This window comes from Piliocolobus tephrosceles, chromosome 9 (assembly GCF_002776525.5).
Source record: "Piliocolobus tephrosceles isolate RC106 chromosome 9, ASM277652v3, whole genome shotgun sequence".
NCBI classification, from domain to species: Eukaryota; Metazoa; Chordata; class Mammalia; order Primates; family Cercopithecidae; genus Piliocolobus; species Piliocolobus tephrosceles.
Window position 1 is genome coordinate 38,448,151 of NC_045442.1, and position 26,857 is coordinate 38,475,007.

General features: G+C 46.1%; 2 protein-coding genes across 3 annotated transcripts in view; both read left to right on the plus strand.

Moving 5' to 3' along the window:
• Window positions 1-4,375, plus strand: part of SORBS1 (sorbin and SH3 domain containing 1) — a 252,584-nt gene extending 248,209 nt beyond the window's left edge. For both annotated transcript variants that reach the window (XM_023206238.1, XM_023206236.1), the window contains one exon: window positions 1,009-4,375. In XM_023206238.1, the coding sequence (XP_023062006.1) occupies window positions 1,009-1,076 (68 nt within the window). In that variant the 3' untranslated portion in view covers window positions 1,077-4,375. The remainder of the gene's footprint in view (window positions 1-1,008) is intronic.
• Window positions 4,376-24,086: 19,711 nt separating this feature from the next.
• The window catches only part of PDLIM1 (PDZ and LIM domain 1), a 53,521-nt gene continuing 50,750 nt past the window's right edge, over window positions 24,087-26,857 (plus strand). Inside the window, exon 1 of the mRNA XM_023206235.1 lies at window positions 24,087-24,592. Coding sequence (XP_023062003.1) covers window positions 24,497-24,592 — 96 coding nt within the window. The 5' untranslated portion in view covers window positions 24,087-24,496. The remainder of the gene's footprint in view (window positions 24,593-26,857) is intronic.

Genomic DNA, 26,857 nt, shown 5'->3' on the forward strand with positions numbered 1-26,857 from the left:
ATAAAGTAGCCTAGCAGAACTCATTTTTCTCATCCATAAGGAAAGATGCTAACTAGCTATGTGGCCCTAGGCAAGTTTCTTATTATCTCTGGACCCTACCATCTCGGTTCTCTAACCTTCTTAGCCATTCTCCGTGGGAGTTCAACTAGATGTTTTAGTATTTTTTTAGCATATTTTTTTTTAGCTTAGAAGTTTCACTTTGGGTACTAATTCCAACCCACTGGTAGTGGCTGCTTGAGATGTTGTGTGCAACAGGATTCCGAAGCCAAATCTAAGCCAATTGTGATAAGGGTGCAATTATCAAATTGGGATGTCTGCTGAAGAGAGGATAATGATGACACAACATATATCTGCCACTCCTGCTTTAGAGAGAGAATCCCAAGGGAAGGAACTAGATTAAGGATCAGCAGTGCTGCCAGTGGAGCAGCCCAGGAAGGGCTTTGTTCCCAGATGGCTCAATGCTCCTGGCTTAGCAGGAGCCCTAACAAGGTTAGTACCAAAGGTAGGGACTCAATTGGGGGCTTAGGCACAAGCTTGATAGGAATTTCCTTTTGATGGGTGGCCATAGTCAGTGGGCTTTCGGAAACTGCGTGGTTTAGAAAATCTAAATCCCAGGTATCTTCTTCTGTCAGATAAATGTGTGAATTCCTCCACAAAGCAGAAGTGTTGGAAAGAGCAATGGACTGGGAGTCAGAAGACCTCGGTTCAGATTCTACCTCTGATACTTACTAAGCGGTGGGACCTCAGACATGTTACTTCCACTCTCTGAACCTGGGTTCCTTCTTCTGAAAAACAAGAGTACTAGAAATGCCTACACTGCTTACCACCCAGCATTATTTGGCAGCCTAAGTGAGATAAGATAGGGGAAAGGACTTTGGAAACCGTATGGTAGTCTCTAAGCTGCAGGACTGTTAACAAGGGGCGTTTGAGCAGACATCCCTGCAGCGTGCTGTCTCAACTCAAGTGAGTGGGTCTTCTCACGTTTCGTATGTGTGTGCTTTTTTATAGGTACTTCAAGAAGGACAAGGCAGTTTGGTACTTTTCCAGGCAACTATGTAAAACCTTTATATCTATAAGAAGACTGAAAACCATGGAGATTATTTTTATTGGAGGATGAAGCATCATTCATGAACCGATCTTTTTAGTTGAGTCAGTAGGAAAATTAATACAGTGGATAAAGTAAGAAGCAAAAGACAGGGACAGAGAAGTGTTGTGTTTAAAATCCAAGCCTGTCTAAGGTTACTGTATATTAGACAGGGCTGAACTAGTGTGCTGAACAAAAAGAATTGAGACAAACTGTATTTACTTAGCCGCTTCTGGGAGCCACTCCAGCCTTTCCCCTCCCCTCCACCTCTTGGGTAATCTGACCTGAAGCATAGTCCGGGATCAGAGTTAGCCAGAAATGCCTCCTCCTGCCCCAGCCTTAGAGAGCTCCCATCTCAAAGGAATCATTGATCCTGAAGGCTTCAAGCCCAATAATGCACTAAGATCCCCAGCCTACATTTCCCAGCTCCCCTGGAGCCAGGTGATCCTCTAACTGCTGGAGGTCAGTCTGGGCTGCCAATACGGTCCCCTAGACAAAGGTGGAGTCCCCCAAACTGCCCCAAGACCAAATCCCTCACTCAACCTGCTGAGGTGTGGATGGGGAAACGGAGGCAAAACTTAGGCGCCCGATGCATTCAGCCTGCTGTGTAGCAGCGCCGTTGACTGCCCTGGTGTTCAGACAGAAAAGCACACAAGGTTTGCCCATGAGAACTGGGGAGCAGATGGCCAAGCAGATAGGTTATGTCTGTTTTCTGAGTGATGAAGTCAGGAAGCCCTGTGGCTCTGGAGGCCACTTGTGGTTCATTCTTTTCCCATATTGTTGGCTTTTAGAAATGGTTGCCTTCAGGACAGCGCAGCTGCATTTATCAGAGCACTGTTGCTAACTTTTCTTTTCTGGCTTGTGTTTGCCTGGGACAGTTTGGAATTGGGAGGCCTATTCTCATAGAAAACCAAAAATGATGTTCAGTCATTCATTTAACATACAGCAATGTACGCTGGCTGCTGGGGGGATAACCATAAGCAAGACATGCCCAGGGTTTGCTGTGGCTCCAGATCTACTCCCTGTAGGAGTTCAAGGATCACACAAAATGTAGTAACCAGGATTGTGAATCTGAGTACACCCTGGCAAGGCTTCTCTTCAGACTGAAGCAGCAATTCTGCCACTACCAGCAGCAACCAGGACGTCTGTTCTTTGTGGCGGCCAGATCAGAAGAAAGAAGCCCCTGTGACACCTGGGGTACTTGGTCACAACTCTATCCAACTCAAGGACGTTTATCGGCCTCTCTTAGACCCCTGAGTGAGACAAATACAGAAATGACCCATTCCCTGCCCACCAGGAACTCGAGGTGATTGGGGAGACAGACACAGGAAAATGAACTTGATCAAGAGAGACTGTGATAAGTGCTGAGAAGGGTGTGAGGGAGGAAGAGATGAATTTTCCCTGGAGGAATCCTAGAAAGCATTGTCATATTTCCATCTCCATTAGCTCACTTTTAAACAACTAGGGTGCTGGAAGAACCTTTGTCTGAGGGTAGTTCATAGCTGGAAATACCTGGAATATTTTCCAGAGTCTCCAAACTGTCATCTTCCCCCACGGATACACATCCAAGCTCACAAATAGGAGTAACAATTATAGGTGGTAGGGTTGTATACAGGAAGCCCTGGCTGTCTGCATATAGCTCAGAATTACCCCAGGACCATTGTCCCAAAGTCTAGAGTCTTTACAGGTAGGCAAAATTTGTTTTCAATGCCTGTGGCTCAGCTGCTGTCACAAATACCCATCTTAGGATCCCACCAGCTTCCCACCCTCCACCAGACAGCTGCAGTACCCTCACTTTCTCCCTATTGTTCTTTCAAATCCTGTTCTCAGGAAAGAAACTGCCACTAATTCATTTACACTAAGGTGTAAATAATTGATAATAGGAATGAGTTACCTCTTCCCACAGACATTTGTTTCTAAGTATGACAGAGCAGGGCCTTAATCCCAAGGGAAAAGGCTATGGAACTGAAGGGGGTGAGCTTTCTGGGTAGAAGGAGACTTCCTGATTTTCCTTAAGACCCAGTAAGAGTAAGACGTATTGCTTTGGAAGGTCTGCTCCACCATCTAAGAGCACTGGTTTTTTGTTATTGTTGTTGTTTTCTTTTTTTTTTACTGTCTCTGAGGGAATATAGTGAAAATGCATATGCACGTTGCAATTTGCACGGCAGCATTTCACCGATTTTGGAATGTATTGGCTAATGTGTTTCCTGGTCTTTAGATGCAAACGATTGATAACACTATCTTATCTAATAGTTTTTTGAGGGGTGCTTCTTGATTAAGTAGGTAATTTTGAACACCTCTTTAAATACAGCTAGAAAATAAAACCAATTTGTAAAGCCACATTTGCATATGATGCCAGCCTCACGCATTTGTATATCTCCAGAAATTCAGGTATGCCTCACCAATTTGCCCGTCTTTAATGAAATCATGTGTTAAAATTTGCATCACGTCGCCTTCCTATGTATGATGAAGCAAGGAACAGAGGTTTCCAATTGCTCTTTTGTCTTCAGACATTTAGTAATAGAAAGTACCTATTTTTATGCTGAAATGTTTATACAGGTTTATTAATAGCAAGTGCTACTAACTGGCGGCATGCCTGCAGCACATTTTGATATATTAGCCATGCTTCCAGGTAAAGGCAAGCCCCAAACTCCTTATCTTTTGCAGTCTCTCTGGGATCAGTAAAAGAAAAAAAAAAATCATGTGCTTAAGAAGTGGGACTGTAAATATGTATATTTAACTTTGTATAGCCCATGTACCTACCTTGTATAGAAAAATAATTTTAAAAATTTGAATGGAAGGGGGTAAGGTAAGGAAGTCATGAAGTTTTTTTGCATTTTTATTTAAATGAAGGAATTCCAAATAACTCACCTACAGATTTTTAGCACAAAAATAGCCATTGTAAAGTGTTAAAATTTACGATAATTATTCTATTGGGGAGGGAAGGTAACTATGATCTCGGTTATAGTTTTTTTCCTTTTTAATTTCATTATTTTGGTTTTTTGGTTTTTGCAGTCCTATTTATCTGCAGTCATATTAAGTCCTATTGCTAGCATAGGTTACTACAAAAAAAGATTATATTCTGAAAGAAAAATAACTGACATATATAACCAATTAATTTAAAGTATTACCATTTAAATTACATACTGAGAGCATGTCCTATGCAGACACAGATTTTTCTGTTCGTTTATTTTTCTTCATTGCAGTGGATTGATTTGATAAATAGATGTGTTGAATTACTACATTTGCTGTACATATTATTTAATAAACTTTATTCAGAATTGCGTGGCATATGTTTGTTCTGGTCATTCATTGTTTCTTTCCTTCCTTTCCCAAGCTTCTCAAATGAGGCTTAAATTCACTGCTTCAATTTCTTATACCCTCCTTTCCATTCTTAATCATTTACCATCTGCCTTCTGCCATCTCCTTGAAGACACCACTTCTTACCTTACTTTTTTCTCAATAACCAAACTCCTGACCCTCTGAATTAATTGATTACTGTTGACCATTTTGCCATTATTTCTAAACTATGTTTGTATTTGTTCTGATAACAAAAGTAATGCACAAATGTCTTTAAAAACAAAAGTAAAACATTATATGTATAACAGGTCTAGATTTGCTGTATAAAACATGGGTATGGGAAATGAGATAGCACTTTGTTTTTCTAAATCAAATTAATCCGGCTGTGAGTCCTCTCTTGGTATGGCTGGGTGAAAATGCAATCTGTCCTTTTCCTCCTCCAAACCGAAGTGTTAAGGCACTAGGCATGCAGTCTCCCCTGGCATCCCATGGCTACAACTACCACCATCTTAGTCTGGGATGGGGTCTGCTGAACACGAGGCATGGATCTGTCCCCTAATAGGAAAGCTCACGCCTCTACCCTCTCCCTGGGTTACGTCCTCCACCTCCAACTAAAAGCACCAGTTTGCAATGCTGCCTCTGGAGTAACTCGGTGTACTTGGGCCTCAAACAGGTGTAGGAGAGGGGCCTACACTTCTTTCAAGGGTCTGACAGTCTTGAACACTAGGCCCTGAATCACAGGCCCTACGAACCCTTGTCTCCAACAAATCCGTCAGCTTACCTCCTACCTACTTTTAGAAGCCAACCACTTCTACCATCATAGCCCAAGCCGTTTTCTCTCACCTGGATCATTGCAATAACTTTCTAACTGGCCTCCCTGCTTCTGCTCTTGCCCCCTCTAGTCTAGTCTAGACAGAGCAACCAGAGTGATCATCTAAATGTTGGTCCACAACCTTCTAGTGGCTTCTCATCTCGCTGATGTGGTACAATGGCAAGTCCGTAGACATACTGCTCCTGCCCTCCCCTTGACCCCTGAATTATCTCCTTCATTCCAGCCACACAGCCCTCTTTATGGCCTCAGACTCATTATGCACATTTGAGGTTTAGGGTCTTCATGTTTCCAATCCCCTGGAAGGCCCTTTCCCCAAGAGCTGCATGGTTTTCTTCCTCCTTTAGGTCTTCCTGTTGTCTTCTCAATGAGGCTTTCTGTGACTACTTTACATACATTTAGGAAACTAGTGTCCCCCCCGCCCCCCCCCCCCCCCCGCATTCCATTCCCCTCTTCCTGCTCTGTTTCTCCATAACACTTATCACCATCTGAGATTTGTTTTCACAAGCAATCCTGTAAATTCGGTGGGGTGAGTAACTCTGCTTTGCTAATATATGCCTGGCACCAAGAAGAGAGTCTAATGTGGCACTCAATCCTCTGTTGATCAAATAAACGGATAAGGCCGGGCACGGTGGCTCAAGCCTGTAATCCCAGCACTTTGGGAGGCCGAGACGGGTGGATCACGAGGTCAGGAGATCGAGACCATTCTGGCTAACACGGTGAAACCCCGTCTCTACTAAAAAAATACAAAAAACTAGCCGGGCGTGGTGGCGGCGCCTGTGGTCCCAGCTCCTCGGGAGGCTGAGGCAGGAGAATGGCGTGAACCCGGGAGGCGGAGCTTGCAGTGAGCTGAGATCCGGCCACTGCACTCCAGCCCCGGTGACAGAGCGAGACTCCGTCTCAAAAAAAAAAAAACAAATAAACGGATAAAGAAGCCCTTGAGGCCAGAGATCCTAGAACTTAGAATACGTTCTACCAACAATGAAAGAAGGCAAACCATTTTCTTACAGTGGCAGAAACAACGAATTAATCTTTCATATTATGCTGGTTTTATACAAACATAGAAAGTGAAAGTTCTCCGTAATAACACTCCTCACAGAGATCACTCCAATATATGGTCCTCCCAGCTTGCTTCTCTACACATACTAAACACACACGTCTCTAAAATGCTTTATGTAGTCTCATACACTTTTACTTTCCTTTGGTAGAACTTGGATGTGTTTCCATAACTTACTTAACCCATCCTCTATTGATGATGCAAGTATTTGAGGTTATTGCCAGCTTTTTACCACAACAAACAATGCTGCTTTGAGTAGGATTATTGGCTCCTAGAGCAGGAACATTTCAAACCTTAAGAGATTTCCAAATTGCCTTCCCAAAAGTTCCAATTATACTCCCATCAAGTCCATGGAAGTGTGTTTCCCACCACCCAATTAAAACTCCTACATTGTCTGCTTCCATGAATTGCTGCTCCTTGGTTCACCTGCTTTTGGCTGGCCGGCCCCTTCTTCATCCTCCTTCTAGATCTTCACTGCATTCTCAGCCCTCTGTTATTTTCTCTCACTATATGCTCCTGCAGAGAGCAGATCTCTCCCAATATAATTACGGCCCAAAGAGTCAATTGTGGCAAGGCCCTTTCTTTTTTTTTTTTTGAGACAAGAGTCTCGCTCTGTCACCCAGGCTGGAGTGCAGTGGCCGGATCTCAGCTCACTGCAAGCTCCGCCTCCCGGGTTTAAGCCATTCTCCTGCCTCAGCCTCCCAAGTAGCTGGGACTACAGGCGCCCGCCACCTCGCCCAGCTAGTTTTTTGTATTTTTTAGTAGAGACGGGGTTTCACCGTGTTAGCCAGGATGGTCTCGATCTGCTGACCTCGTGATCCGCCCGTCTCGGCCTCCCAAAGTGCTGGGATTACAGGCTTGAGCCACCGCGCCCGGCGGCAAGGCCCTTTCAATGATTAAATGGTAGAAGCCTAGGCTGGGCATGGTGGCTCACGCCTGTAATCCCAGCACTGGGAGGCCGAGATGGGTGGATCACCTGAGGTCAGGAGTTCGAGACCAGCCTGACCAATATGGTGAAACCCCATCTCTACTAAAAATACAAAAATTAGCTGGCCGTGGTGGCGTGCGCCTGTAATCCCAGCTACTCGGGAGGCTAAGGCAGGAGAATCGCAGGAACCCACGAGGCAAAGGTTGCAGTGAGCTGAGATCGCGCCACTGCATTCCATTTCAAAAAAACAAAACAAAACAAAAACCTAACACTACTGCATTGGCTGAGACATACCAAAAGGCGCTGCAACTAGCCTCAGTCAGGGGTCAATCCAGAGACTCAAACTCTCATCAGTATTTGTCTCATTCTTGGCGTTTTGTTTGGCTACATTTTCACCTACTGAATGCAGCAGTGGGAAACATGGCTGCAGGCTGTTCCAGCCTCCTTCTTCCAGCTCTCTGACTCCAGATTCTCAAGGCAAAAGTACCTTCCTATTTGGCTTTCCCTGAAAACAACTCCAGATGCTGGCAGGCCCAATCTGGATATTTACTCTTTCCTAGACTAATCACTGAATAAAGAGGCAACTTTAGTTGTAAAAACCTTTGTGGCTTTTGGCTGGGCATGGAGACTCATGCCTGCAATCCCAGCACTCTGGGAGGCCAAGATGGGTGGATTGGCAGCTCAACCAAAACCTCAAAGAATGAGGGAGAGGAATGGCCGGGGGAGGGGGTAACACACTTTGAAAATGGAACACTATTGTCCTGTCCCAGTATAAACTTCAGTGTAGCTGAAAGCAGGCTATGTGCTGAAGTTTTGCTAGCCAAGGTCTTGACAAGAATAGAGTGGGAGGAGAAATCCCAGAGGAGGGGGCCAATGTGACCAGGGGTGTACAGCACAACCATATCTCATGCTAAAAATATCAGGACTCTAATGGAAGGGAACCAAGTTAATGTCTCAGAAGTCACAGAGGATGTTTGGATGAGTTGTACATGGGAGTATTTTTCCAAGTCTTAGCACATAGACACCACACCTGTCTCAGGAACACTTAACCAAGGTCTTTTAGGACAAATCAAAGAACTTATCACTTAATACAGGTAATTTTTGGAACAAATTAGCCAACAAAATGGTTCAGATTGAAAATATTATAGAACATTTAAGATAAATCCATAGATGCAAAAATCCATAATGAGAAGTTGTGAACGACCGTGTGACACTATGAAGTCTGTCCCGGAGGACAACTGCGCTGGTCTTCCGGGACCCTCACTCTGGCTGTGGCAGGGGCAAAATACTGAGTAGATTAAGAGTCTCTCTACCCTTAGGGTTTGCTTGTTTTTCAAGTAATATCTGACAAACAGACGAATCTGCAAAAGGGAGATCAAATCATCTTCAATAGTAGCATAATGTAAATTGATGATCTCAAAGCATGGTTCATGGTCCCTTTGGAATCTCCAAGCCCTTTCGAGAGATTCATAATGTCAAAACTATTTTCAAATCATGTGAAGCTGCTTGTGGTAGTCAGTGTCCAAAGATGCCTCCAGTCACCCTAACCTTCTGGTATTCAGGCCCTTGTGTGGTCCCCTTCCCCATTCTATCAGAATTGGTCTGTGTGACCAATAGAATGTTGCAGAAAAGTGCAACTTCCAAGGTTAGGTTGTAAAATCCTTTGTGGCTTTTGGCCAGGCACGGTGACTCATGCCTGTAATCCCAGCACTCTGGGAGGCCGAGGTGGGTGGATTACCCGAGGTCAGGAGTTCGCGATTAGCCTGGCCAACATGGTGAAAACCTGTCTACTAAAAATACAAAAATTAGCCAGGCATGGTGGTTGGGCGCCTGTAATCCCAGCTACTCGGGAGGCTGAGGCAGGAGAATTGCTTGAACCTGGAGGCAGAGGTTGCAGTGAGCCGAGATTGTGCCACTGAAAAAAAGAAAAAAGAAAAACCTTTGTGGCTTTTGTCTCATGCTTGGATCACTCACTTGGGGAGGAGTGGACTACAGTTTAGAACTTCTGGCCGGGCGCAGTGGCTCACGCCTGTAATCCTAGCACTTTGGGAGGCCGAGGCAGGCGGATCATGAGGTCAGGAGATCAAGACCATCCTGGCTAACACGGTGAAACCCCGTCTCTACTAAAAATAAAAAAATATTAGCCGGGCGCGGTGGCGGGCGCCTGTAGTCCCAGCTACTTGGGAGGCAGAGGCAGGAGAATGGCGTGAACCCGGGAAGTGGAGTTTGCAGTGAGCCGAGATCGTGCCACTGCACTCTAGCCTCGACAACAAAGCGAGACTCCGTCTCAAAAAAAAAAAAAAAAAAAAAAAAATAGAACTTCTAAGTTCTGGTATTTTGTTGTTTTGGATAAACGCATGAATTCCTGAAAAAAGGAGAGGTATTGGAAAGAACAATGGGCTGGCAGTCTGGAGACGTGAGTTCAAATACCTCTTAGGCTTACCTACGTTGTGAGACCTCAGAAATGCCACATAGGCTGTCTGAGTCTGAGTTTTTTCATCTAGGAGGGAAAGATGCCTGGACCAAAGTGAGGTTCTTCTAGGAAGGAGGAAGAAAAGGAAATTTGGAAGGCAAACTGCAATGTCCATGTTGGAGCTCCCCAGTCTTTCTATTGCCTACTGTATACCAGCACTTTCCATGCATTATCTTTTAATACCACCTCAGTGAGGAAAGTATTCTTATCTCCATTGACAGGTGAGGGAACTGAGACTCAAAGGAGTTCAGCCCCAGGGTATATATGCAAGTACATGGCTTCAGTCTGACTCCAAAGCCAGTGTCCTTTCCGTTGATCACACTCTACTGCCTGCAAGGCACACAGCTGGGACAAGACTGTGGACCAGTATACCTCTGGATCACCTAAACTTTACCAAAAGACTATAACATCTTCAAAAGCTACCTCACTGAATAATAGTGATAACCATTTGATGAACACCTACTATGTGCTTGAACACTGAAAGTTGCATTAAAGGTGTATGTCCCTCCTCGGTCAGTCTTCTGCCAGAGCCAAGACAGCAGCAATGGCACAGAAGAAATCTGCCAATTTCATGTCATCTTATTCTCCAGCACTCACAAACCTCTCAGAAGTGTGGTCCAGCCTCGAACCTGTATTTCCTAACCACCAGTCTGAACCCTTTGTCACCTGCACTGTAGCTCCCATATGTGGTGTTAATAGATCTGCAAAGCTAAAAGTGGACAAAAACTTGCACTCTTATTTTCTGTATCGATTAAGAACAACTCCAGCTGCAATAACATACGGCCCAACAAATGCCAGCTTATGTGATGCAGATGTGTCTCATTATCTTGTGGAAAAGAAGACAGGGCTCTGGGTTAGTATGTCCCTTGGCCTTTCTCTCATAATGGCAGTCTGGCTACCATGGCAGCTCCAAGCATCACATCCTCATACAACTGTGTTTGAAGGTTGGAAGCAAGGAGCAACAACACAGGACAGAGGTTTTCTCTTTGCATGTTTCCCTCATCAGGAAAGAAAAATCTTTTCCAAAAGCACCGCCCCCCCACATCCCCCCCCCGCCCCCGCAACCCACCCAGCATCTCATTGGCTAGAAGTCACCATGTGGCTACTCCTAACTACTAAGAAATTGCTTCGAGGAAGTGGACAAGGCAGAGAGGACTGGGAGTGGCCTTGAAGTAGCCAACCGGAGGGGGGTTTGTAAGCAAGCCCTTTTTGGGAGCTGTATCTTTTTCTCAGGTTTCTGTGAGATCTTCCTGCCTTTTCCCTCAGTTTCTTTGAGTTCTTTCCTGGCTTCTCACCTTCTTCTCACTCCCTAAATATGAATGTTTCCAAGTTTTTCTCTGTAATCTGTTAGTTGGGCAATCTTATCTATTCCCTTTGTTTCAAATATCACCCCTTAGCAAATTACTTGTTTCCACTTTTTAAATTAAATAAAACAAAGTTGTTAGCTAAACTTTAAGAAGTAAAACAAACTGAAAACTTGTATAATCAACCGGGCGCGGCGGCTCACGTCTGTAATCACAGCACTTTGGGAGGCCGAGGCGGGTGGATCGCTTAAGGTCAGGAGTTTGAGACCAGCTTGGCCAACATGGTGAAACCCCGTCTCCACTAAAAATACAAAAATGAGCCAGGTGTGGTGGCACGTGTCTGTAATCCCAGATATTTGGGAAGCTGAGGTAGGAGAATCACTTGAACCTGGGAGGCAGAGGTTGCAGTGAGCTGAGATCGTGCCACTGCACTCTAGCCTGGGTGACAGTGAGACTCCATCTAAAAAACAAATAAATAAATAAATAAATAAATAAATTGTATAATCACCACTGCTGAGACATAACCTCTTTAAAGTGCTCTACCAAATATATATATAGGTGATATGTGTATAAACTGCTTTTTTCACTTACTAGATTAAAAAGTCCTTTCTTGACAATATATATTCATCTCTGCATCATCACTGTAATGGTTACATGATATTCTGTAGTATGAACATGCAACCCTCTATTATTGATACTTGGGATGTTTTCAGTATTTTGCAATTATGGAGAATTCTATAATGAACATCCTTTTCCATACTCTTGACACCTTGAATGGCTACTTTTTTCCAGATAAATTCCTAGAGTGGAATTGCTAGATCAAAGGGTATGCTGTATTTAAGAATTTCGACACCTACATATTTGTCATCTGACTGTTGACAAGACCTGTCAGTTCTTCCTTTTAAATTATCTTGGGTTTATCCTTCCTCTCTGTCCCTAATAATCATCACCTTACACCATCCCTCAACTCATACCATGGCCTGAAATCTCTTCTTCTATGATAAAATGCTTCCTACCCACAAAACGGTTGTGGATTTAGAGGTGCCCTTGTCACCTTCAGTTTAGGAGTCCAATTGCAGGTGAACCAGACTTTAGTATTTTTGAAAAGTTTCCAGAGAATAGAAGAGGGAGTCCTTAACACAGAGCATTGGGAGTCAAGGAAGGCAGCTGTGGTAAAGGGGGCGTGCTTAGCAAATTACGGCAGAAAAAGGCCAGATGGGACCAGGGAAAGAGGGGGAGTCAAGGAAGAGACAGAAGCTTTCCAGAAGAGCTGCAAAAAGAAACGTGACAGGTAGGAAGTTAAGCTTTAATCCACTGGGCATTGAAAGGTCAACCCAGGGCAGGGTCAGACCAAAAAGGAGAGTAACAATAATGCCCCATTTACCTAAGAACAATGAAGGGCCCTGTGTACAATTACAGCAGCCTTTCTATGACCCTGCTGAGAAGGCCTATACCCCTCTTTTTCAATTAAGGAAAAACCTCTCTCGTTCCTGCTTCTCCTCCAGCTCCTGCCTCATTTCTCTCGTTCCCTTTAAGGTAAAACACCCCCCAAAAAGCTGTGGATGCTTGCTACCTCCAATTCTGGTCCTCTCATCCTCTCTTGAACCACTCTGTTTAAGATTTTGACCTCTTGCCTTAAGAAAACCATTCTCTTAGGACCCTCAATGACCTTCCCAGTATTAAACCCCGTGCTTGACTTTCAGTTCTCAACTTCCTTGACTTTTCAGCAGCATTTAGGATGCTTGAGCTTTCCTGCCTCCCGCAGAGGTTTCTTCACCTGCTTGCAGAGGCACCCTCTCTAGGTTCTCCCTGCTCCTTCTCAGTGTCCTTTGTTAGTTCCTCCTCATTTCCCAGGCTCCACCCTTGGCCTCCACCTTTTTTCCTACTCCCTGGTGCCCTCATCCACTCTTGCGTCTGAATATCTTCTATATGCTGATCTCTTGCCTGGACTCTCCCCTGGAATCCAGACTCCTATATACAACTGCCTGCTCTACATCTCCACTGAAATATCTCATGGGTGTCTGAAACTTAAATATATCCAAAACTAAATTCCTAAACTCAGCAGTATCCCCAAAAGCTGCTGCTTCCCCTTTTCAGTTAATGGCAATTCCATCCTGTAGCTGCTGTTCAGGCCAAAAAACATGACTCATCCTCAAACATCCCTCCTATACCTTACTTCCTATCTCTCAGCAGATGCTTTAAAATATAGCCAGAATCTAAGCACTGCTACAAACTCCTCGACTCCCACCCTGGGCCCACGCCAGTCATCAGCTCTCGCCTGGACGATAACAACAGCTGGTTACTGCTCCCCTGCTTCTACAGCTTGCCTCCTCCATCTGTTTTCAACAGCAATCAGAGTGCTGAAAACATAAGTCAGGCCATGTTCATCTTCTGCACAAAGCCCTCATGACCTTCCCTCCTACTCCTGGTGCTTCTCAAATGTCCACGAGGTGCTGTCCAGTCAGACTCTCTGTTATTTCTCTGACTTCATCTTCCCCACTCTTTCCCTCACTTCCTCAGCTCCAGCCCCACTGGCCATCTTGCTGGTGAACGCTCCAGGCTTGTTCCTGTCTTTGAGTTTATTATCTCCTGCACATGGACTGCTTGTCCTCCAGATATCTCCATGGATTGCTCATTCACCTTGTTCAGACTTTCCTCAATTCACTTTCCCAGAGAAGTGTTCTTTCATTACTCTTACTGTTGGCATTTGCTTTATTTTTGACCCCGCTTCCACAGAACACAACAGCATCTATTGCACCATATATGTATATGTATATAGTTTTATACACACACACACACACACACATATATATACACACACACACAGAGTTGTTCGTTTGTTTGTTTTAGAAAACATTTTAATTGAGCCAGGCATGGTGGCATGCACCTGCAGTCCTACCTGGGGCAGGAGGATCACTTGAGTCTAGGAGGTTGAGGCTGCAGCTGCAATGAGCCAAGATTGTGCCAATGCACTCCAGCCTGAGTGACACAGCTAGACTCTGTCTCTAATAATTATATATAATATTATATATGTTTTATATATAATCTATATATATATATAATCGACCAAGCGCTGTGGCTCATTCCTGTAATCTCAGCACTGTGGGAGAGGCCGAAGCGGGTGGATCACCTGAGGTCAGGCGTTTGAGAGCAGCCTGACCAATATGGTGAAACCTTGTCTTTACTAAAATTACAAAAATTAGCCAGGCGTGGTAGTACTTGCCTGTAATCCCAGTTACTTGGGAGGCTGAGGCAGGAGAATCGCTTGAACCCGGGAGGCAGAGGTTGCAGTGAGCCAAGATTGTGCCACTACACTCCAGCCTGGGAAACAGAGAGAGACTCGGTCGCAAAATACATATATTGTCAGGACTCAATATATATATATATGCCAGGTCTCAAAATATATATATATGCCAGGACTATTTATTATCTGTACGGATTGTGGATTTTTATTTTCTCCAATGGGTTATAATTCCTTTCATAATTATATTATATATAATTCCTTTTATAACTATATTATATATAAAGTATATTATATAAATATATAAAACATACTATATAATACATATATATGTTATATACTAAATATATATTATATATAAATGTATCATGGTTGCAAAATGGTATTTTTGAGACTGCTGCACTTCCCCTACATTTATCAGTTGGTATTTATAATTCTACTGTAAGCAAGAACCCTTGCTTCCCACCCATCCAGCCCTCCATCCACCCACTCATGCATCCATCCATTTATTTATTTATATTTTTTGAGACAGAGTCTTGCCCTGTCACCCAGGCTGGAGTGCAGTGGCATGATCTAGGCTCACTGCAACCTCCACCTCACAGTTTCAAGTGATTCTCCTGCCTCAGCCTCTGGAGTAGCTGGGACTACAGGTGCGTACCACCACGCACAGCTAATTTTTTGTATTTTTAGTAGAGACGGGGTTTCATCACGTTAGCCAGGATGATCTCGGTGTCGATCTCCTGACCTTGTGATTCACCTGCTTCGGTCTCCCAAAGTGCTGGGATTACAGGCGTGAGCCACGGCTCCCAGGCTATTTATTTATTATTATCTGTATGGATTGTGCATTTTTATTTTCTCCAATGGGTTATAATTCCTTTCATAATTATATATATGTATATAAATAACGGCTGGGCACAGTGTCTATGAGGCAGGTGGATCACTTGAGGTCAGGTGTTCAAGGCCAGCCTGGCCAACATGGCAAAACCTTATCTCTACTAAAAATACAAAAATTAGCCAGGCGTTGTGGTGTACGCCTGTAGGTCCCAGCTACTTGGAAGGCTGAGGCATGAGAATTACTTGAACCTGGGAGGTGGAGGTTGCAGTAAGCCGAGATTGTACCACTGCACTCCAGCATGGGACAGAGTGAGACTCTGCCTCAAAAAAACAAAAAATAATAAAAAACATTTTGTTTGGGAATAAATTCAAGACTACAGAAAAGTTACAAGAATAAGGACAGTACAAAGAACATCCACATGTCCTTTACCCGGATCCCCCTTTTGTTAACATTTTATACCATTTGCTTCTTTTGCTCCCTATGCCCGTCCTGACTTCAACACACACACTAACATACACATAACATTTTTCTGAACCGTTTGAGAATAAATTATACATATTGTGGCACTTTATCTCTAAATACTTCAGTGTGCATTTCCTAAGGATAGAGATACTATCTTACATAACCACAGTCCAGTTATCAACCAGTAAATTTAACATTGATACAATACTTTTATCTAATCCACCATCTGTATCCAATTTCATCAATTGATCCAGTAATGTCTTTTTTTTTGAGATGGAGTCTCACTCTGTCACCCAGGCTAGAGTGCAGTTGGGAGATCTCAGCTCACTGCAACCTCCATCTCACAGGCTCAAGCAATTCTCCTGCCTCAGCTTCCTGAGTAGCCGGGATTATAGCCCCTGTTACCACGCCCGACTAATTTTTGTTTTTTCAGTAGAGTCGGGGTTTCACCATGTTGGCCAGGCTGGTCTCAAACTCTTGACCTCAAGCAATCCTTGGCATGATTTCTGCTCATTGTTGCCTCAGCCTCCTAGGCTCAAGTGATCCTCCCACCTCAGCCTCCTGAGTAGCTGGGACTACAGGTGTGCGCCACCACACTCAGCTAATTTTTGTATTTTTAGTGGAGATGGGGTTTTGCCATGTTGGTTAGGTTGGCCTTGAACTCCTGGGCTCAAGTGATCTGCCTGCTTTGGCCTCCCAAAGTGCTGGGATCACGGGCCTAAGGCACTATGCCCAGCCTATTCTCCTTTAATCTGAAACGTAGCTACAGCTTTTCTTTGTCTTAGGACACTGCCTTTTTGAAGACATAGTTCCACCCACATTCAGTTTTCTTAATAGGGGGTTGTGTGATGTTTCCCTATGATTAGATTCAGGTTATGCATTCCTTCCTGGAAGGTAATGTATGAGGTGCGTCCTTATCAAAGTATCACATCTGAGTCACACAATGTTCTTCTGCCCCTCACTGGGGATGTTAATTTTGATCTCCTGGTAAGGTATTGTTGGAATTTGCCATGTATCATGCTATAGTCCTTGCTATGGTTTGAATGTGTCCCCTCCCAAATTCAGGTGTTGAAACTTAATGGCCAGTGTGATAGTATTAAGAGATGGGGCCTTTAAGAAGTGATTAGGTTGTGAGGAGCCTTCCCTCATCAATGAGATTAAGGCCTTTATAAAAGAGGCTTCACACAGAGTGTGGTTCTCTTGACCTTCTGCCATGTAAGGACATAGTGTTTCTCCCTCTCAGCCTTCAGAACTGTGAGAAAATAAATGTCTGTTCTTTATAAATTACCTAGTCTCAGGTATTGTGCTATAGCAGTACAAACAGACTAAGACAGAAAGAATGTTTGTGTCCCCCCTCAAAGTTCATACGTTGAAATCTAACCCCCAAAGTGGGGCCTTTGGGAGATGATTAGATTATAAAGGCTCTATCCAATTTTTTTTTTTTTTTTTTTTTTTTTGAGACGGAGTCTCAAAAGGTATAAGCTATTCCAGGCTCATCTTATACCTATCCTGCCACAGCAACCTATTCTGGAATTTCTCTGAGGGATCATGGTTCCTTTTCATTTAGAAACCAAGGTATGGGTACTGGGTGTGTATATTGCTCTGGAGTATTTTTGCTTTTAGGCCTTTGGGGCAGAAAAACATATCTATGCAAATACAAGTACCTATACATATGTATATTCATGTATGTACATACATATATAAATACACACCTACATAAACATACATATACAAAACATAGCATATAGTTTACTTATTTATTTTATTGTTTGCCCCTTACACTAAGATGTCAGCTCCACAACAGAGGACATTTTGGTTAGTGTTGTTTGCTGTTGATTTTCTAATACATAGAAGAGTGTATAGCCAATTCAATAAATAGTTGTTGACTAAAAGACAATAAAGAAATAGCTCTAGTAGGCTAAAAGACTTGTCAAATCCTCATAGCTGACAAAGGGAAGAACTCTTTCTTTTTTAACCATGCTTTGAAGACTCCAAATAGTAGCTAAATTTGGCTAGGATAATATTAACAGATAATCTTCATTGTGATTTTCCCACCGTTATTGTTTTTCTGTCCTCTTCTATCTCCAGACCTCTGTCATTTGTATCTTCTCTTCCTACCCTCTGGGATTTATAACTTTAGGCGGTCAGTAGGTAGGAGTTGAAGGCAGAGGCTAAGTGGGCAGGCCTGGGGGTAGAAGAAGAGGACCCCAGGCCCACATTACCCAGTAGTAATGGCTGAGCCCCAGCCTGGTATGTGCCCTAATGTAAAGATGGGAGGAGAGGGGGAAATGGTGGTGGTACCTGGAGCCAGCATTGTCACTGCTAGCTGGTCTCCTCTGTGTTCTCACCTAGCAGCAGCCCTGATGCTACCTAAGGAATGACACTGGAAGCAGTGGAGGAGGTAACTGCAGAGAAGGTGGACCTAGAGGAGGTGGGTGGGGACCCAGCAGAGAGGAAGTCGCCCTCTAGGAGCCCTGGTGTCATGGAAACTGGCGCTGCCATTCTATCTGTCCTCAAATACTATAAATAGTCAGCTTCAGTATCAGCTATGGCCAGACCAGGCCAGCAGCACAGGCAAACCCTGAAAGGAAATGGATTGGTGGGGGAGGATGGAGTTATAGAGACAGAGTGTATGGGTGGAATGAGAGGGGCTGACGGGAAGCCTTTGCCTGTCCCCACCGCATCCACATCAGATCACTGACATTCAGAGCCCTCCCCAGCAAAATTTCCAGCCTGCGTATCATCAATAACGTTATTCCACCAGGCCATCCCACTCCCTTCCCATTCGCTTGTTCATTCTGTCCCTGCTGCCCATATGGCCTTTCTGACTCCATAGTTGCTTGTACTTTTAAAGTATGTTTCAAATTCCACTTCTTCCGTGCAGGAAACTGAAAAGGCCATCCCTGAAAGGATCTAGTCTAGTTCCTAGATGCTGACACTTGGGCTGTAGGCATCCCTGTTAGCACAGGAGGAAGATTTAGCTCTTTGGACCTCCATGAATTGTGGACCTGAAGGGTCTCCTGGGGTACCAGGAACCTCTGAATAACCTTCTGCCCTATTACAAGGCCCTTCACATCCAAAAGCTCTTCCCCTGCCTCTCCAGCCCTTTTCCTGCCTCCTTTGCCCTGTTCCTTGGTTACTGAATGATTTTAGGGAAGTCTCTTAGTCTCTCTGGACCTGTTGCAGGCTGAATTCCCTGGTCCCAGAGACAGTTTATCATGCAGGATGTTAATTAAAGAAGGTCATGTGCCACCACACCCAGCTACTTTTGTATTTTTTGTAGAAATAGGATCTTGCTATGTTGCGCTGGCTGGTCTAGAACTCTAGAGCTCAAGCGATCCTCCTGCCTCGGCTTCCCAAAGTGCTGGGATTACAGGTGTAAGCCACCGTGCCTCGCCTAATTCATTAATACTAATATATTACATTGTCTTTTTGTTTTAATTTTTCAATATAAACATTTCATATGAGCCACCGTATCTATGACCCTGTTTTGGAATTTCTTCTTCTCGTTTTGTATTCAAGGATGCTTGAGACATTATCGCCCGTTTCTCTCTGCTTTTGAGAACACTGGTGCCACCTGTCCAGGTGGAATGGGAACCACGAGGCAGGTGGGTGACATAGCTGTGGTCCCTGGGCTCGTCCCTCAGTTCTTTGTTTACTAGGCACTCGGCAGGCCTCAGATCTGGCAGTTCATCTGCTCACACCTCACCAGCCCTGAGGGAACGCCAGCCAGGTCTGTGCCCAGGTAGGGGTCTTTATATCCAGAAGCCCACGGAGCATGCTTTGTGCAACTGGAATCCGAGAGACACCCAATTGCCAGTGGACACTTCAAGATTTCCCGAGCTGGAGCAGAAAGCGGGAGAAAAGGATTGGGAGCTCAATTCCCTGTCCAGTCGCTAGCGCCGCCGGGAAGGCCTCTGCCCGCCGGGTCTCGCACGCAGCCAGCTGCCTGGAGCAGCGCCGCGACGAGTTGCGCGTGGGGCTCCATCAAAGACGCGCAGACCCTGAGCCGGGGGTGACACAGGATAGCTCCGGGCGGGTAAAGATGTCTTTGTTTTGCGAGGCTCCGAGCCTGAGTTTCGTTTTTTTTTCACAGCAAAGAGAAGCAAGTTGCTTGTTTGATCAGGGCGCCGGCAGCAGCCAGTTGCACCACTTTGGAGACGTGAGAACCGGTGCGCCATCTGCACTCAGCCGCGGTGAAACCAGAGCTTCCGGCGGTTCTTTGGTTGGCTGCGCAGAGCCTGGTCTCACTTACAGACCAGAGCGGACCTCCCAGTCAGGAGTCACACGCTTTAGCTTGGTCCCAGCTAGAAGCCTAGCCCCACAGAGGGCTCTTGAGTTAGCTGGGCAAGTCCAGGACTTGATCTGCAAAGTCAACGAGACTTACTCTAAAGCTATGCACAATCTTAGACTTACTGCCTTTAAGAAATGGGGCTGTTGTTCCAGGAAGCAGTCTCCACACAGTGGCTCTAAAAGGTCCTGGCAGTTGCACCCTGGGTGTGGGGGTTGCCAGCTCTGCAGAGGCCAGGCTGGGGGAGCCAGGGCAGCAACCATTTCCCACCCAGGTCACATTGTAAAACTGGACTGAGAGCTGGAGAGACCACTGTCCCACCCTTGCATTTTCCACCCGCCTTGCCTCCTCTTCTCATTCTCCCTGCCTGCCCTAGAACACCCAGATGTTGAATGGAGGCTGTTTAGGTCAACAAACTTTCATGGAATGTGTTATAATAATAAAAATAAGGCAAACTGAAGTTCAGAGAGGTTGCTTAAGGTCATTCAACTAGCACTGGGCAGGCGTGGAGGGTCTGAGGGAACTGGAAAGCATGAATAAATAAGTAATGGTGTTTAAAGTAAGGGAAGATTGTTTATGTTTTGGGGTGAGAGCCGTCAATCTGTTTATGGGTATTTTCTGAGTTTATATGCTGTGTGCCACGTTCAGAGCTAGCTGGCTGGGGGAGAGAAGAGGAGATAAAAAAGATAAATGGAGGCCGGGCGCGGTAGCTCACGCCTGTAATTCCAGCACTTTGGGAGGCCGAGGTGGGTGGATCACTTGAGGTCAGGAGTTCGAGACCAGCCTGGCCAACATGGTGAAACTCCATCTCTACCAAAAAAAAACAAAAATTAGCCAGGCGTGGTGGCAGGAGCCTGTAATCCCAGCTACTTGGAAGCCTGAGGCAGGAGAATCCCTTGAACCTGGGAGGCAGAGGTTGTAGTGAGCGGAGATTGTGCCACTGCACTGCACTCCAGCCTGGGCAATAGAGTGAGACTCCGTCTAAAAAAAAAAAAAAAAAAAAAGGATAAATGATCAGGTCTCTATCCTGAGAAAGACTAGCATTTAGTCTCCATCCAAGGAGCTGGGACCATTTTGATGTTTATTATGAAAATTTTGCATCATCATTAGAGGCAATTATTTAAAAAATTCTCATTCTGTCTGCCAGTAGTTTTCCTACTTTCTCTTAATTTCAATAGGTAGATAAGCTTTTATTTTTAAACATGGTATACAAATAATTTTGTTGCACTCTTTTTATATATTTTGAAAACACATTTCCCTGTCTCTTCATAGTTTTCATGGTTATTTTCATGCTGCATACTCTTCCCTCTTACGGCCATACCATATTTAGCCACTTTTCTGTTACTGGTTGATTCCAGTTTTTTGTCATTATAAATAATGCAGCTATAAATATCTGTATACATATAGCATTTTTCTTTTTAAAAATTATGTCCTTGGAATTGTTGCCCAGAAAGTGGATGACTGGGTCAAAGGGCTGACTGTTTTATAGCTCTTGCTATGTAGGGCTAGACTACAACCGAGAACATTTAACAACAAAGCAACTGAGGACTCAAGTCTCACAGACATTTTGCTAACATACTAGCGCACTATGTCTGTATAGACTATTGTATGGAATAAACACTTATTGACACTATGATTGAGGTCCATGCTAGCAGGGCACTTGGAATGAATGAAAGGCAGTCTCTGCCCTCAGAAGCACAGAAACTGTGGCTTTTCAACCTTTTTCTCCTTCTAGGACAGAAAATATTCAAGATGGTTACACATCTAGGGACAGATTCAGAATTTGGTGATTCCTGCAAATTCTGCAGGGACTTGAAACACAGTCATGCTTTCTAATCAACACAGTCTTGAACAAAGAGAATGTATTTCTGGTGTTCATAAAGCAGGTGACTGGTTACTGGCTATAACACCATTCCTTTTTCTCAGGTTCAGGAAAGAATATCAGGATACAAGAGGTTGAGAGGGATGTATGATGATATAGCTCCACTTTGATTTCCTTTTTTTCTTTAAGACCGAGTTTTGCCGGGCGCGGTGGCTCAAGCCTGTAATCCCAGCACTTTGGGAGGCCGAGACGGGCGGATCACGAGGTCAGGAGATCGAGACCATCCTGGCTAACACGGTGAAACCCCGTCTCTACTAAAAATACAAAAAAAACTAGCCGGGCAAGGTGGCGGGCGCCTGTAGTCCCAGCTACTCCGGAGGCTGAGGCAGGAGAATGGCATAAACCCGGGAGGCGGAGCTTGCAGTGAGCTGAGATCCGGCCACTGCACTCCAGTCCGGGCGACAGAGCGAGACTCCGCCTCAAAAAAAAAAAAAAAAAAGACCGAGTTTTGCTCTTGTCGCACAGGTTGTAGTGTAATGGCACGATCTAGGCTCACCACAACCTCCACCTCCCTGGTTCAAGTGATTCTTCTGCCTCCCCGTCCCAAGCAGCTGGGATTACAGGCATGCGCCACCACGCCCAACTAATTTTTGGTATTTTCAGTAGAGACGGGGTTTCTCTATGTTGGTTAGGCTGGTCTCGAATTCCAGACCTCAGGTGATCCTCCTGCCTCGACCTCCCAAAGCGTTGGGATTATAGGTATGAGCCACCATGCCCGGCCCTCCACTTTGATTTCTAAAAGCAAACAAACTATTCCCAAACATAGGCATTTGTGCTGTCACACAACTGGACAAGCAAGATAATCTTTTTATGTGTAAATCTGTGCACAGGGCTCCTCAGTAGGTAGGCCCAGGATCACAGGGAGACAGAGCTGTGCACTGAGCAAACTCATTGAGCATGAGCTCTATGCCAAGCACTGTGCTGGGGCCTGGGTACCAGCATGAATGGGTGCCAAGAAAACTATGAAGAAACTGGGCCCGGAGAGAGTGAGTGGTCCTGAGGATGGCCAATGTGTTACATCCATTAAGTACAATGTGCCAGGCACTATTGTAGGCACTGGGGCACAGCAATGATCTAAACAGATAAAAACCCCTGTCCTTATGGAATTAATGCTTAAGAGTGGGGTGGAACAAATACATATGCAAAATGTAGAGTATGCCAGATGGTGATACATACAAAGGAAAAAAATAAGGCAGGGGAAGGTAATAGAGCATTCTAGAGAGGATATCTTAAATGATGCTCAGAGATGACCTCAGAAAACGACATTTGCATTTTTTTATTTTTTATTTTTTTGAGATAGGGTCTCACTCTGTCACCCAGGCTGGAGTACAGTTGCACAACCACAGCTCACTGCAGCCTTGACCTCTCTGGCTCAAGCCATCCTCCCACCTCAGTCTCGCGAGTAGCTGGGACAGGTGTGCGCCACCAAACCTGGCTAATTTTTATTTTTTTGTAGAGACAGGGTCTTGCCATGTTGCTGGGGCTGGTCTAGAATTCCTGGGCTCAACTGATCCTCCTGCCTCAGCCTTCCAAAGTGCTGGGATTCCAGGCTTGAGCCACGTGTCCAGCCCCTAGAAAATGACATGTGAACACAGAGAGTGGTGGGGATGTCTGGTAGAAGAGCATTGCAGACAGGGCCCTGAGGCAAGGCCCTGAGTCAGGAGCAAGGAGCACAGCTTGGCAGAGTGGCGGGCAGGTGAGGAAAGGGCAGGAGGAGTTGGGGTCAGAGAGGGAGTTGGGGCCATTCTACGTGTGGCCCTGTCGGCATTGTAAGGATCTGGGTTTTTACTCATGGTGAGGTGGGGAGGCCATGGACAGCATAAGACATGATCTGGTCCGGCGTGGAGAATGCACTGGACCAGGAGGGCGTCAGGGAGCCTGGCTAGGAGGCTGATGGGAGGCTGGGAATCCAGGTCTCCAGACTCAGCTCTTTTTTTGCACCTACTTAGCCCTTGGCCCGCCCCAAATTTGAGGTTTGAACTGTTGAGGTCAGAACCTACTGCGAACTCCATCCAGCCTGGAGGACAGATTTCTAGGAAGGTCTTGAAGTTCAGTTATAACCTGTGTGATGGTCTCATTAGCATTATAAAAGTTCCAGGATGGGGTTCTGTAGCACTGGGACCTGGCAGTGGTCCAGATGCTGACGAGTGGTGTAGCCTCCGGCAAGTCTTCTCACCTACTGAGCAGACTCAGTTACTTCAACTGTAAAATGGGACTAAACGCCCCGGTTGCCTCAGCATCAAATGAGATCATTCGAAAACACCTTTTAAACATCATGACCGATTACAAAAAGCAAATGGGAAGCCGGAGCTGACCTCAGAGGGCTGATTTGGCACAGTACTTCAAAAATTCTCGTTTTACAAAGCACTAGGCGCGAGTTTGTCTCGCTGTTGGGACCTACTTCCCTCTCACCTAGCACCCGCCCCGGGCCTGAGAGCCGCGGTGGGGCCGTGCGTACAGGAGGGAGGGAGGCGCTGTGGGGTCCCGGGCAGAGCTGCCGAGAGCCCCGGCCCCGCATCTGACTCGCGCTCTCTCGGCGGGACTCCGGGTCGGGGCCCCTAGGCCGGCGCGCAGGGCGGGGAGCGGCTGCGGGCGGGAGGACGGGCGGGGCGGAGGGCTGAGGGCGGCTACGCGGCCTGGGCGGAGCCCACCCCGCCCTGGCCCTAGCGGTTGCCCTGCCCCCGCCAGCCCCAGGCTACCCGGGCCCGCGCCGCCCTTCTTTCTACGACAGCTGCCTGGGGAGCCCTGTAAGCCGTGCCGCGCGTCCTGCCCGTCTGTCCCTGCAGGTAGTCGCCCGCCACAGCCGCGCCATGACCACCCAGCAGATCGTCCTCCAGGGCCCGGGGCCCTGGGGCTTCCGCCTCGTGGGCGGCAAGGACTTCGAGCAGCCTCTCGCCATTTCCCGGGTAAGAGCAGCTGGGACGCGCGTGGAAGCGGGGCGCTCTGGGAGGGGATGTGCGGCGACGGGGGCCCCGCTGGCGCTGTCGGGGACGGAGTCGGGACCGCCGCGGGGCGCGTCCAGGTGCGCTGTTCGTTGAGCGCTCTCCTAGCTCCCGGGCGCCGCCGCTGGCCGCCGCACCTTCGCGGAGGCTGCGCTCCGGGCTGGCCGGCCAGCTGTGGGCGCGCTCCGTGTATGCCAGAAAAAAGAAGGCAGTTTTCGTTCCTTGGCCCCGGAAGCGCGGCGGGGCGGGTGTTAGTTCTTTGTCGACCAGCGAGGGGACCGGGGCGCTGGAAGATGGCACTTCTTCCCAAATCGCAGTGCAGCCCAACGCAACAGGAAAGACCTGGAAAGTGAGGTGGGGTGGGTGACAAGTTTACTGGGGTGGGGGGTAAGTGGGGTTAACCTAAAAAAAAACAACCGAAACACGCTCTTTGGACTTGATCCACGGCCGAGGCTCGCCCCTTGAATGCCTTTTGGAGAATGTGCTGGATTTGGGAAATAAACACAACAAACAAACTCAAGTAAACCCTCTTGTTCATTCTTCTCCCCTCTGCGGAACGTGCTCCCGCCGTCATTCTTCCTAGCATTCCCAGATTATCTCCTTCCCCTCCCCGCACCAGCCCTTTTTTCTCAGGGCATGAGTAGATACTGGGATGGGGTTTCCACCTGGGCTGGGGTGATGGTGCTTGAAATCTTAGAGGGGCCTCGGATCGTTAGAGGGACTCGTTGTATCAGGGGCCACCAGAACCACTGCCCCCCTGATAAAGTGAAACCCCCAGGGAGACCCAGACTCAGTGTTCAGAGGTCTGGGCTTTGGCCATTTAATCTGGCCAAACACAGGTTGATGTCCCACTGAGAGATGTCACGTTCAGTGCTTGGGCACCAAGAAGAGACTCAGTAAGTCCCTCGAATGAGGAAAGGGAGAAAAAGAAGTCCCGTTTCTTTCCAACCATGGCCACTCCTTGCCCGTAGGCGGCACATTCCATTCTTGGGCCCTTCAGCTTGTCTCCCAGGCCTTCTAAACATCCTTCTTTTTGCTTGGGGTTGGGGGAAGGGTGGAGAAGAAAGGGAATGATCCTTATGGATCCTTTTGACTCAAGCCCCTGCCTCCAGCAGCTGAAGGAGTTTGGTGGGAGTTGCAGGAGAAGAATTGGTGGCCTCCTCTTGACTTGTCTGCCAGCCACAGTCCTACCCATGCTTCTTTCCGGGTTGGCCTGGCCCAGTGAGGAGGTGTTCTCTGACTATCTCACCCCGCTAAAAGAGTAGGCAGGTCAGTTTTTGGGCCCTGCCTTCCACCTGTTTGCCTCCTCCCACAGAGACCTCTGATTATTCTCAAAGGTACACACTGCCTTTCTAGCCACCAGCCTAATTCCTCAAGCGCAGGAACTGTGCCTTCCCCAAATTGCCCCCAGGCTTGGTGCAGACCTGTGCCTGGCCGGGCTGGGTAAATCCTTGCAGGCTTATTAATAAATGCTTGTCTAGGGAGGACATTGCCTCTGCACATTTCAACTCGCTTACCTCATAGTCCATTTGTCCCTGTTCTTTGTGTCTATAATTAACCTGTCAGCCCTCTCCACTTCTGAGATTTATATATGACATGAAACCCTTTTTTAAGTAGTGGAGGATGTATTGGCAATCTGTTAAAAGGGCAGTTACTGCCTTTCATTTTAGCTGCTTTGAAAAGTCTTAATGCATGAATGAATGATGGAATGGGGTGGAAAACACCACACTGTGAATTCATCGGTTTTTACCTTCATATATTAATGAATTCATTTATTATTTATATTATTTATCGATGGCGTGTGCACGTGTTTAATGAGCAGGTATCATATTCCAGAAACCACTCAAACTCTTCAGAAATGAGAGGGCACAGCTCCATTCTCAAGATGTTCATGGTCTAGTGAGGGAAGCTAATCTTTATAATGCCCTTGGCAGGTGCTTTAATTGAAAAGTGAAAGTGACTCAGAAGAGGTAACCTTTTCATGCTGACAGTAATTTACTTGTTTCTCTTCAGCTTCTTATTAACACATGGGAAAATTGTGAGCCTGTTCACCTCATGGGATTGGGAAAGTCATTGTTATAAAGGGACCCTGGGATGGCCATCTGAGATCTGGTGCTGGTCCAGTGTCATGCTTGAGCTGTACCTGGGGTGAATCTACCACTGTCTGAGGCTACTTAAAAAAAAAAAAAAAAAAAAAAATATCTCTGCAGTGTGGATAGCACCAGCCCC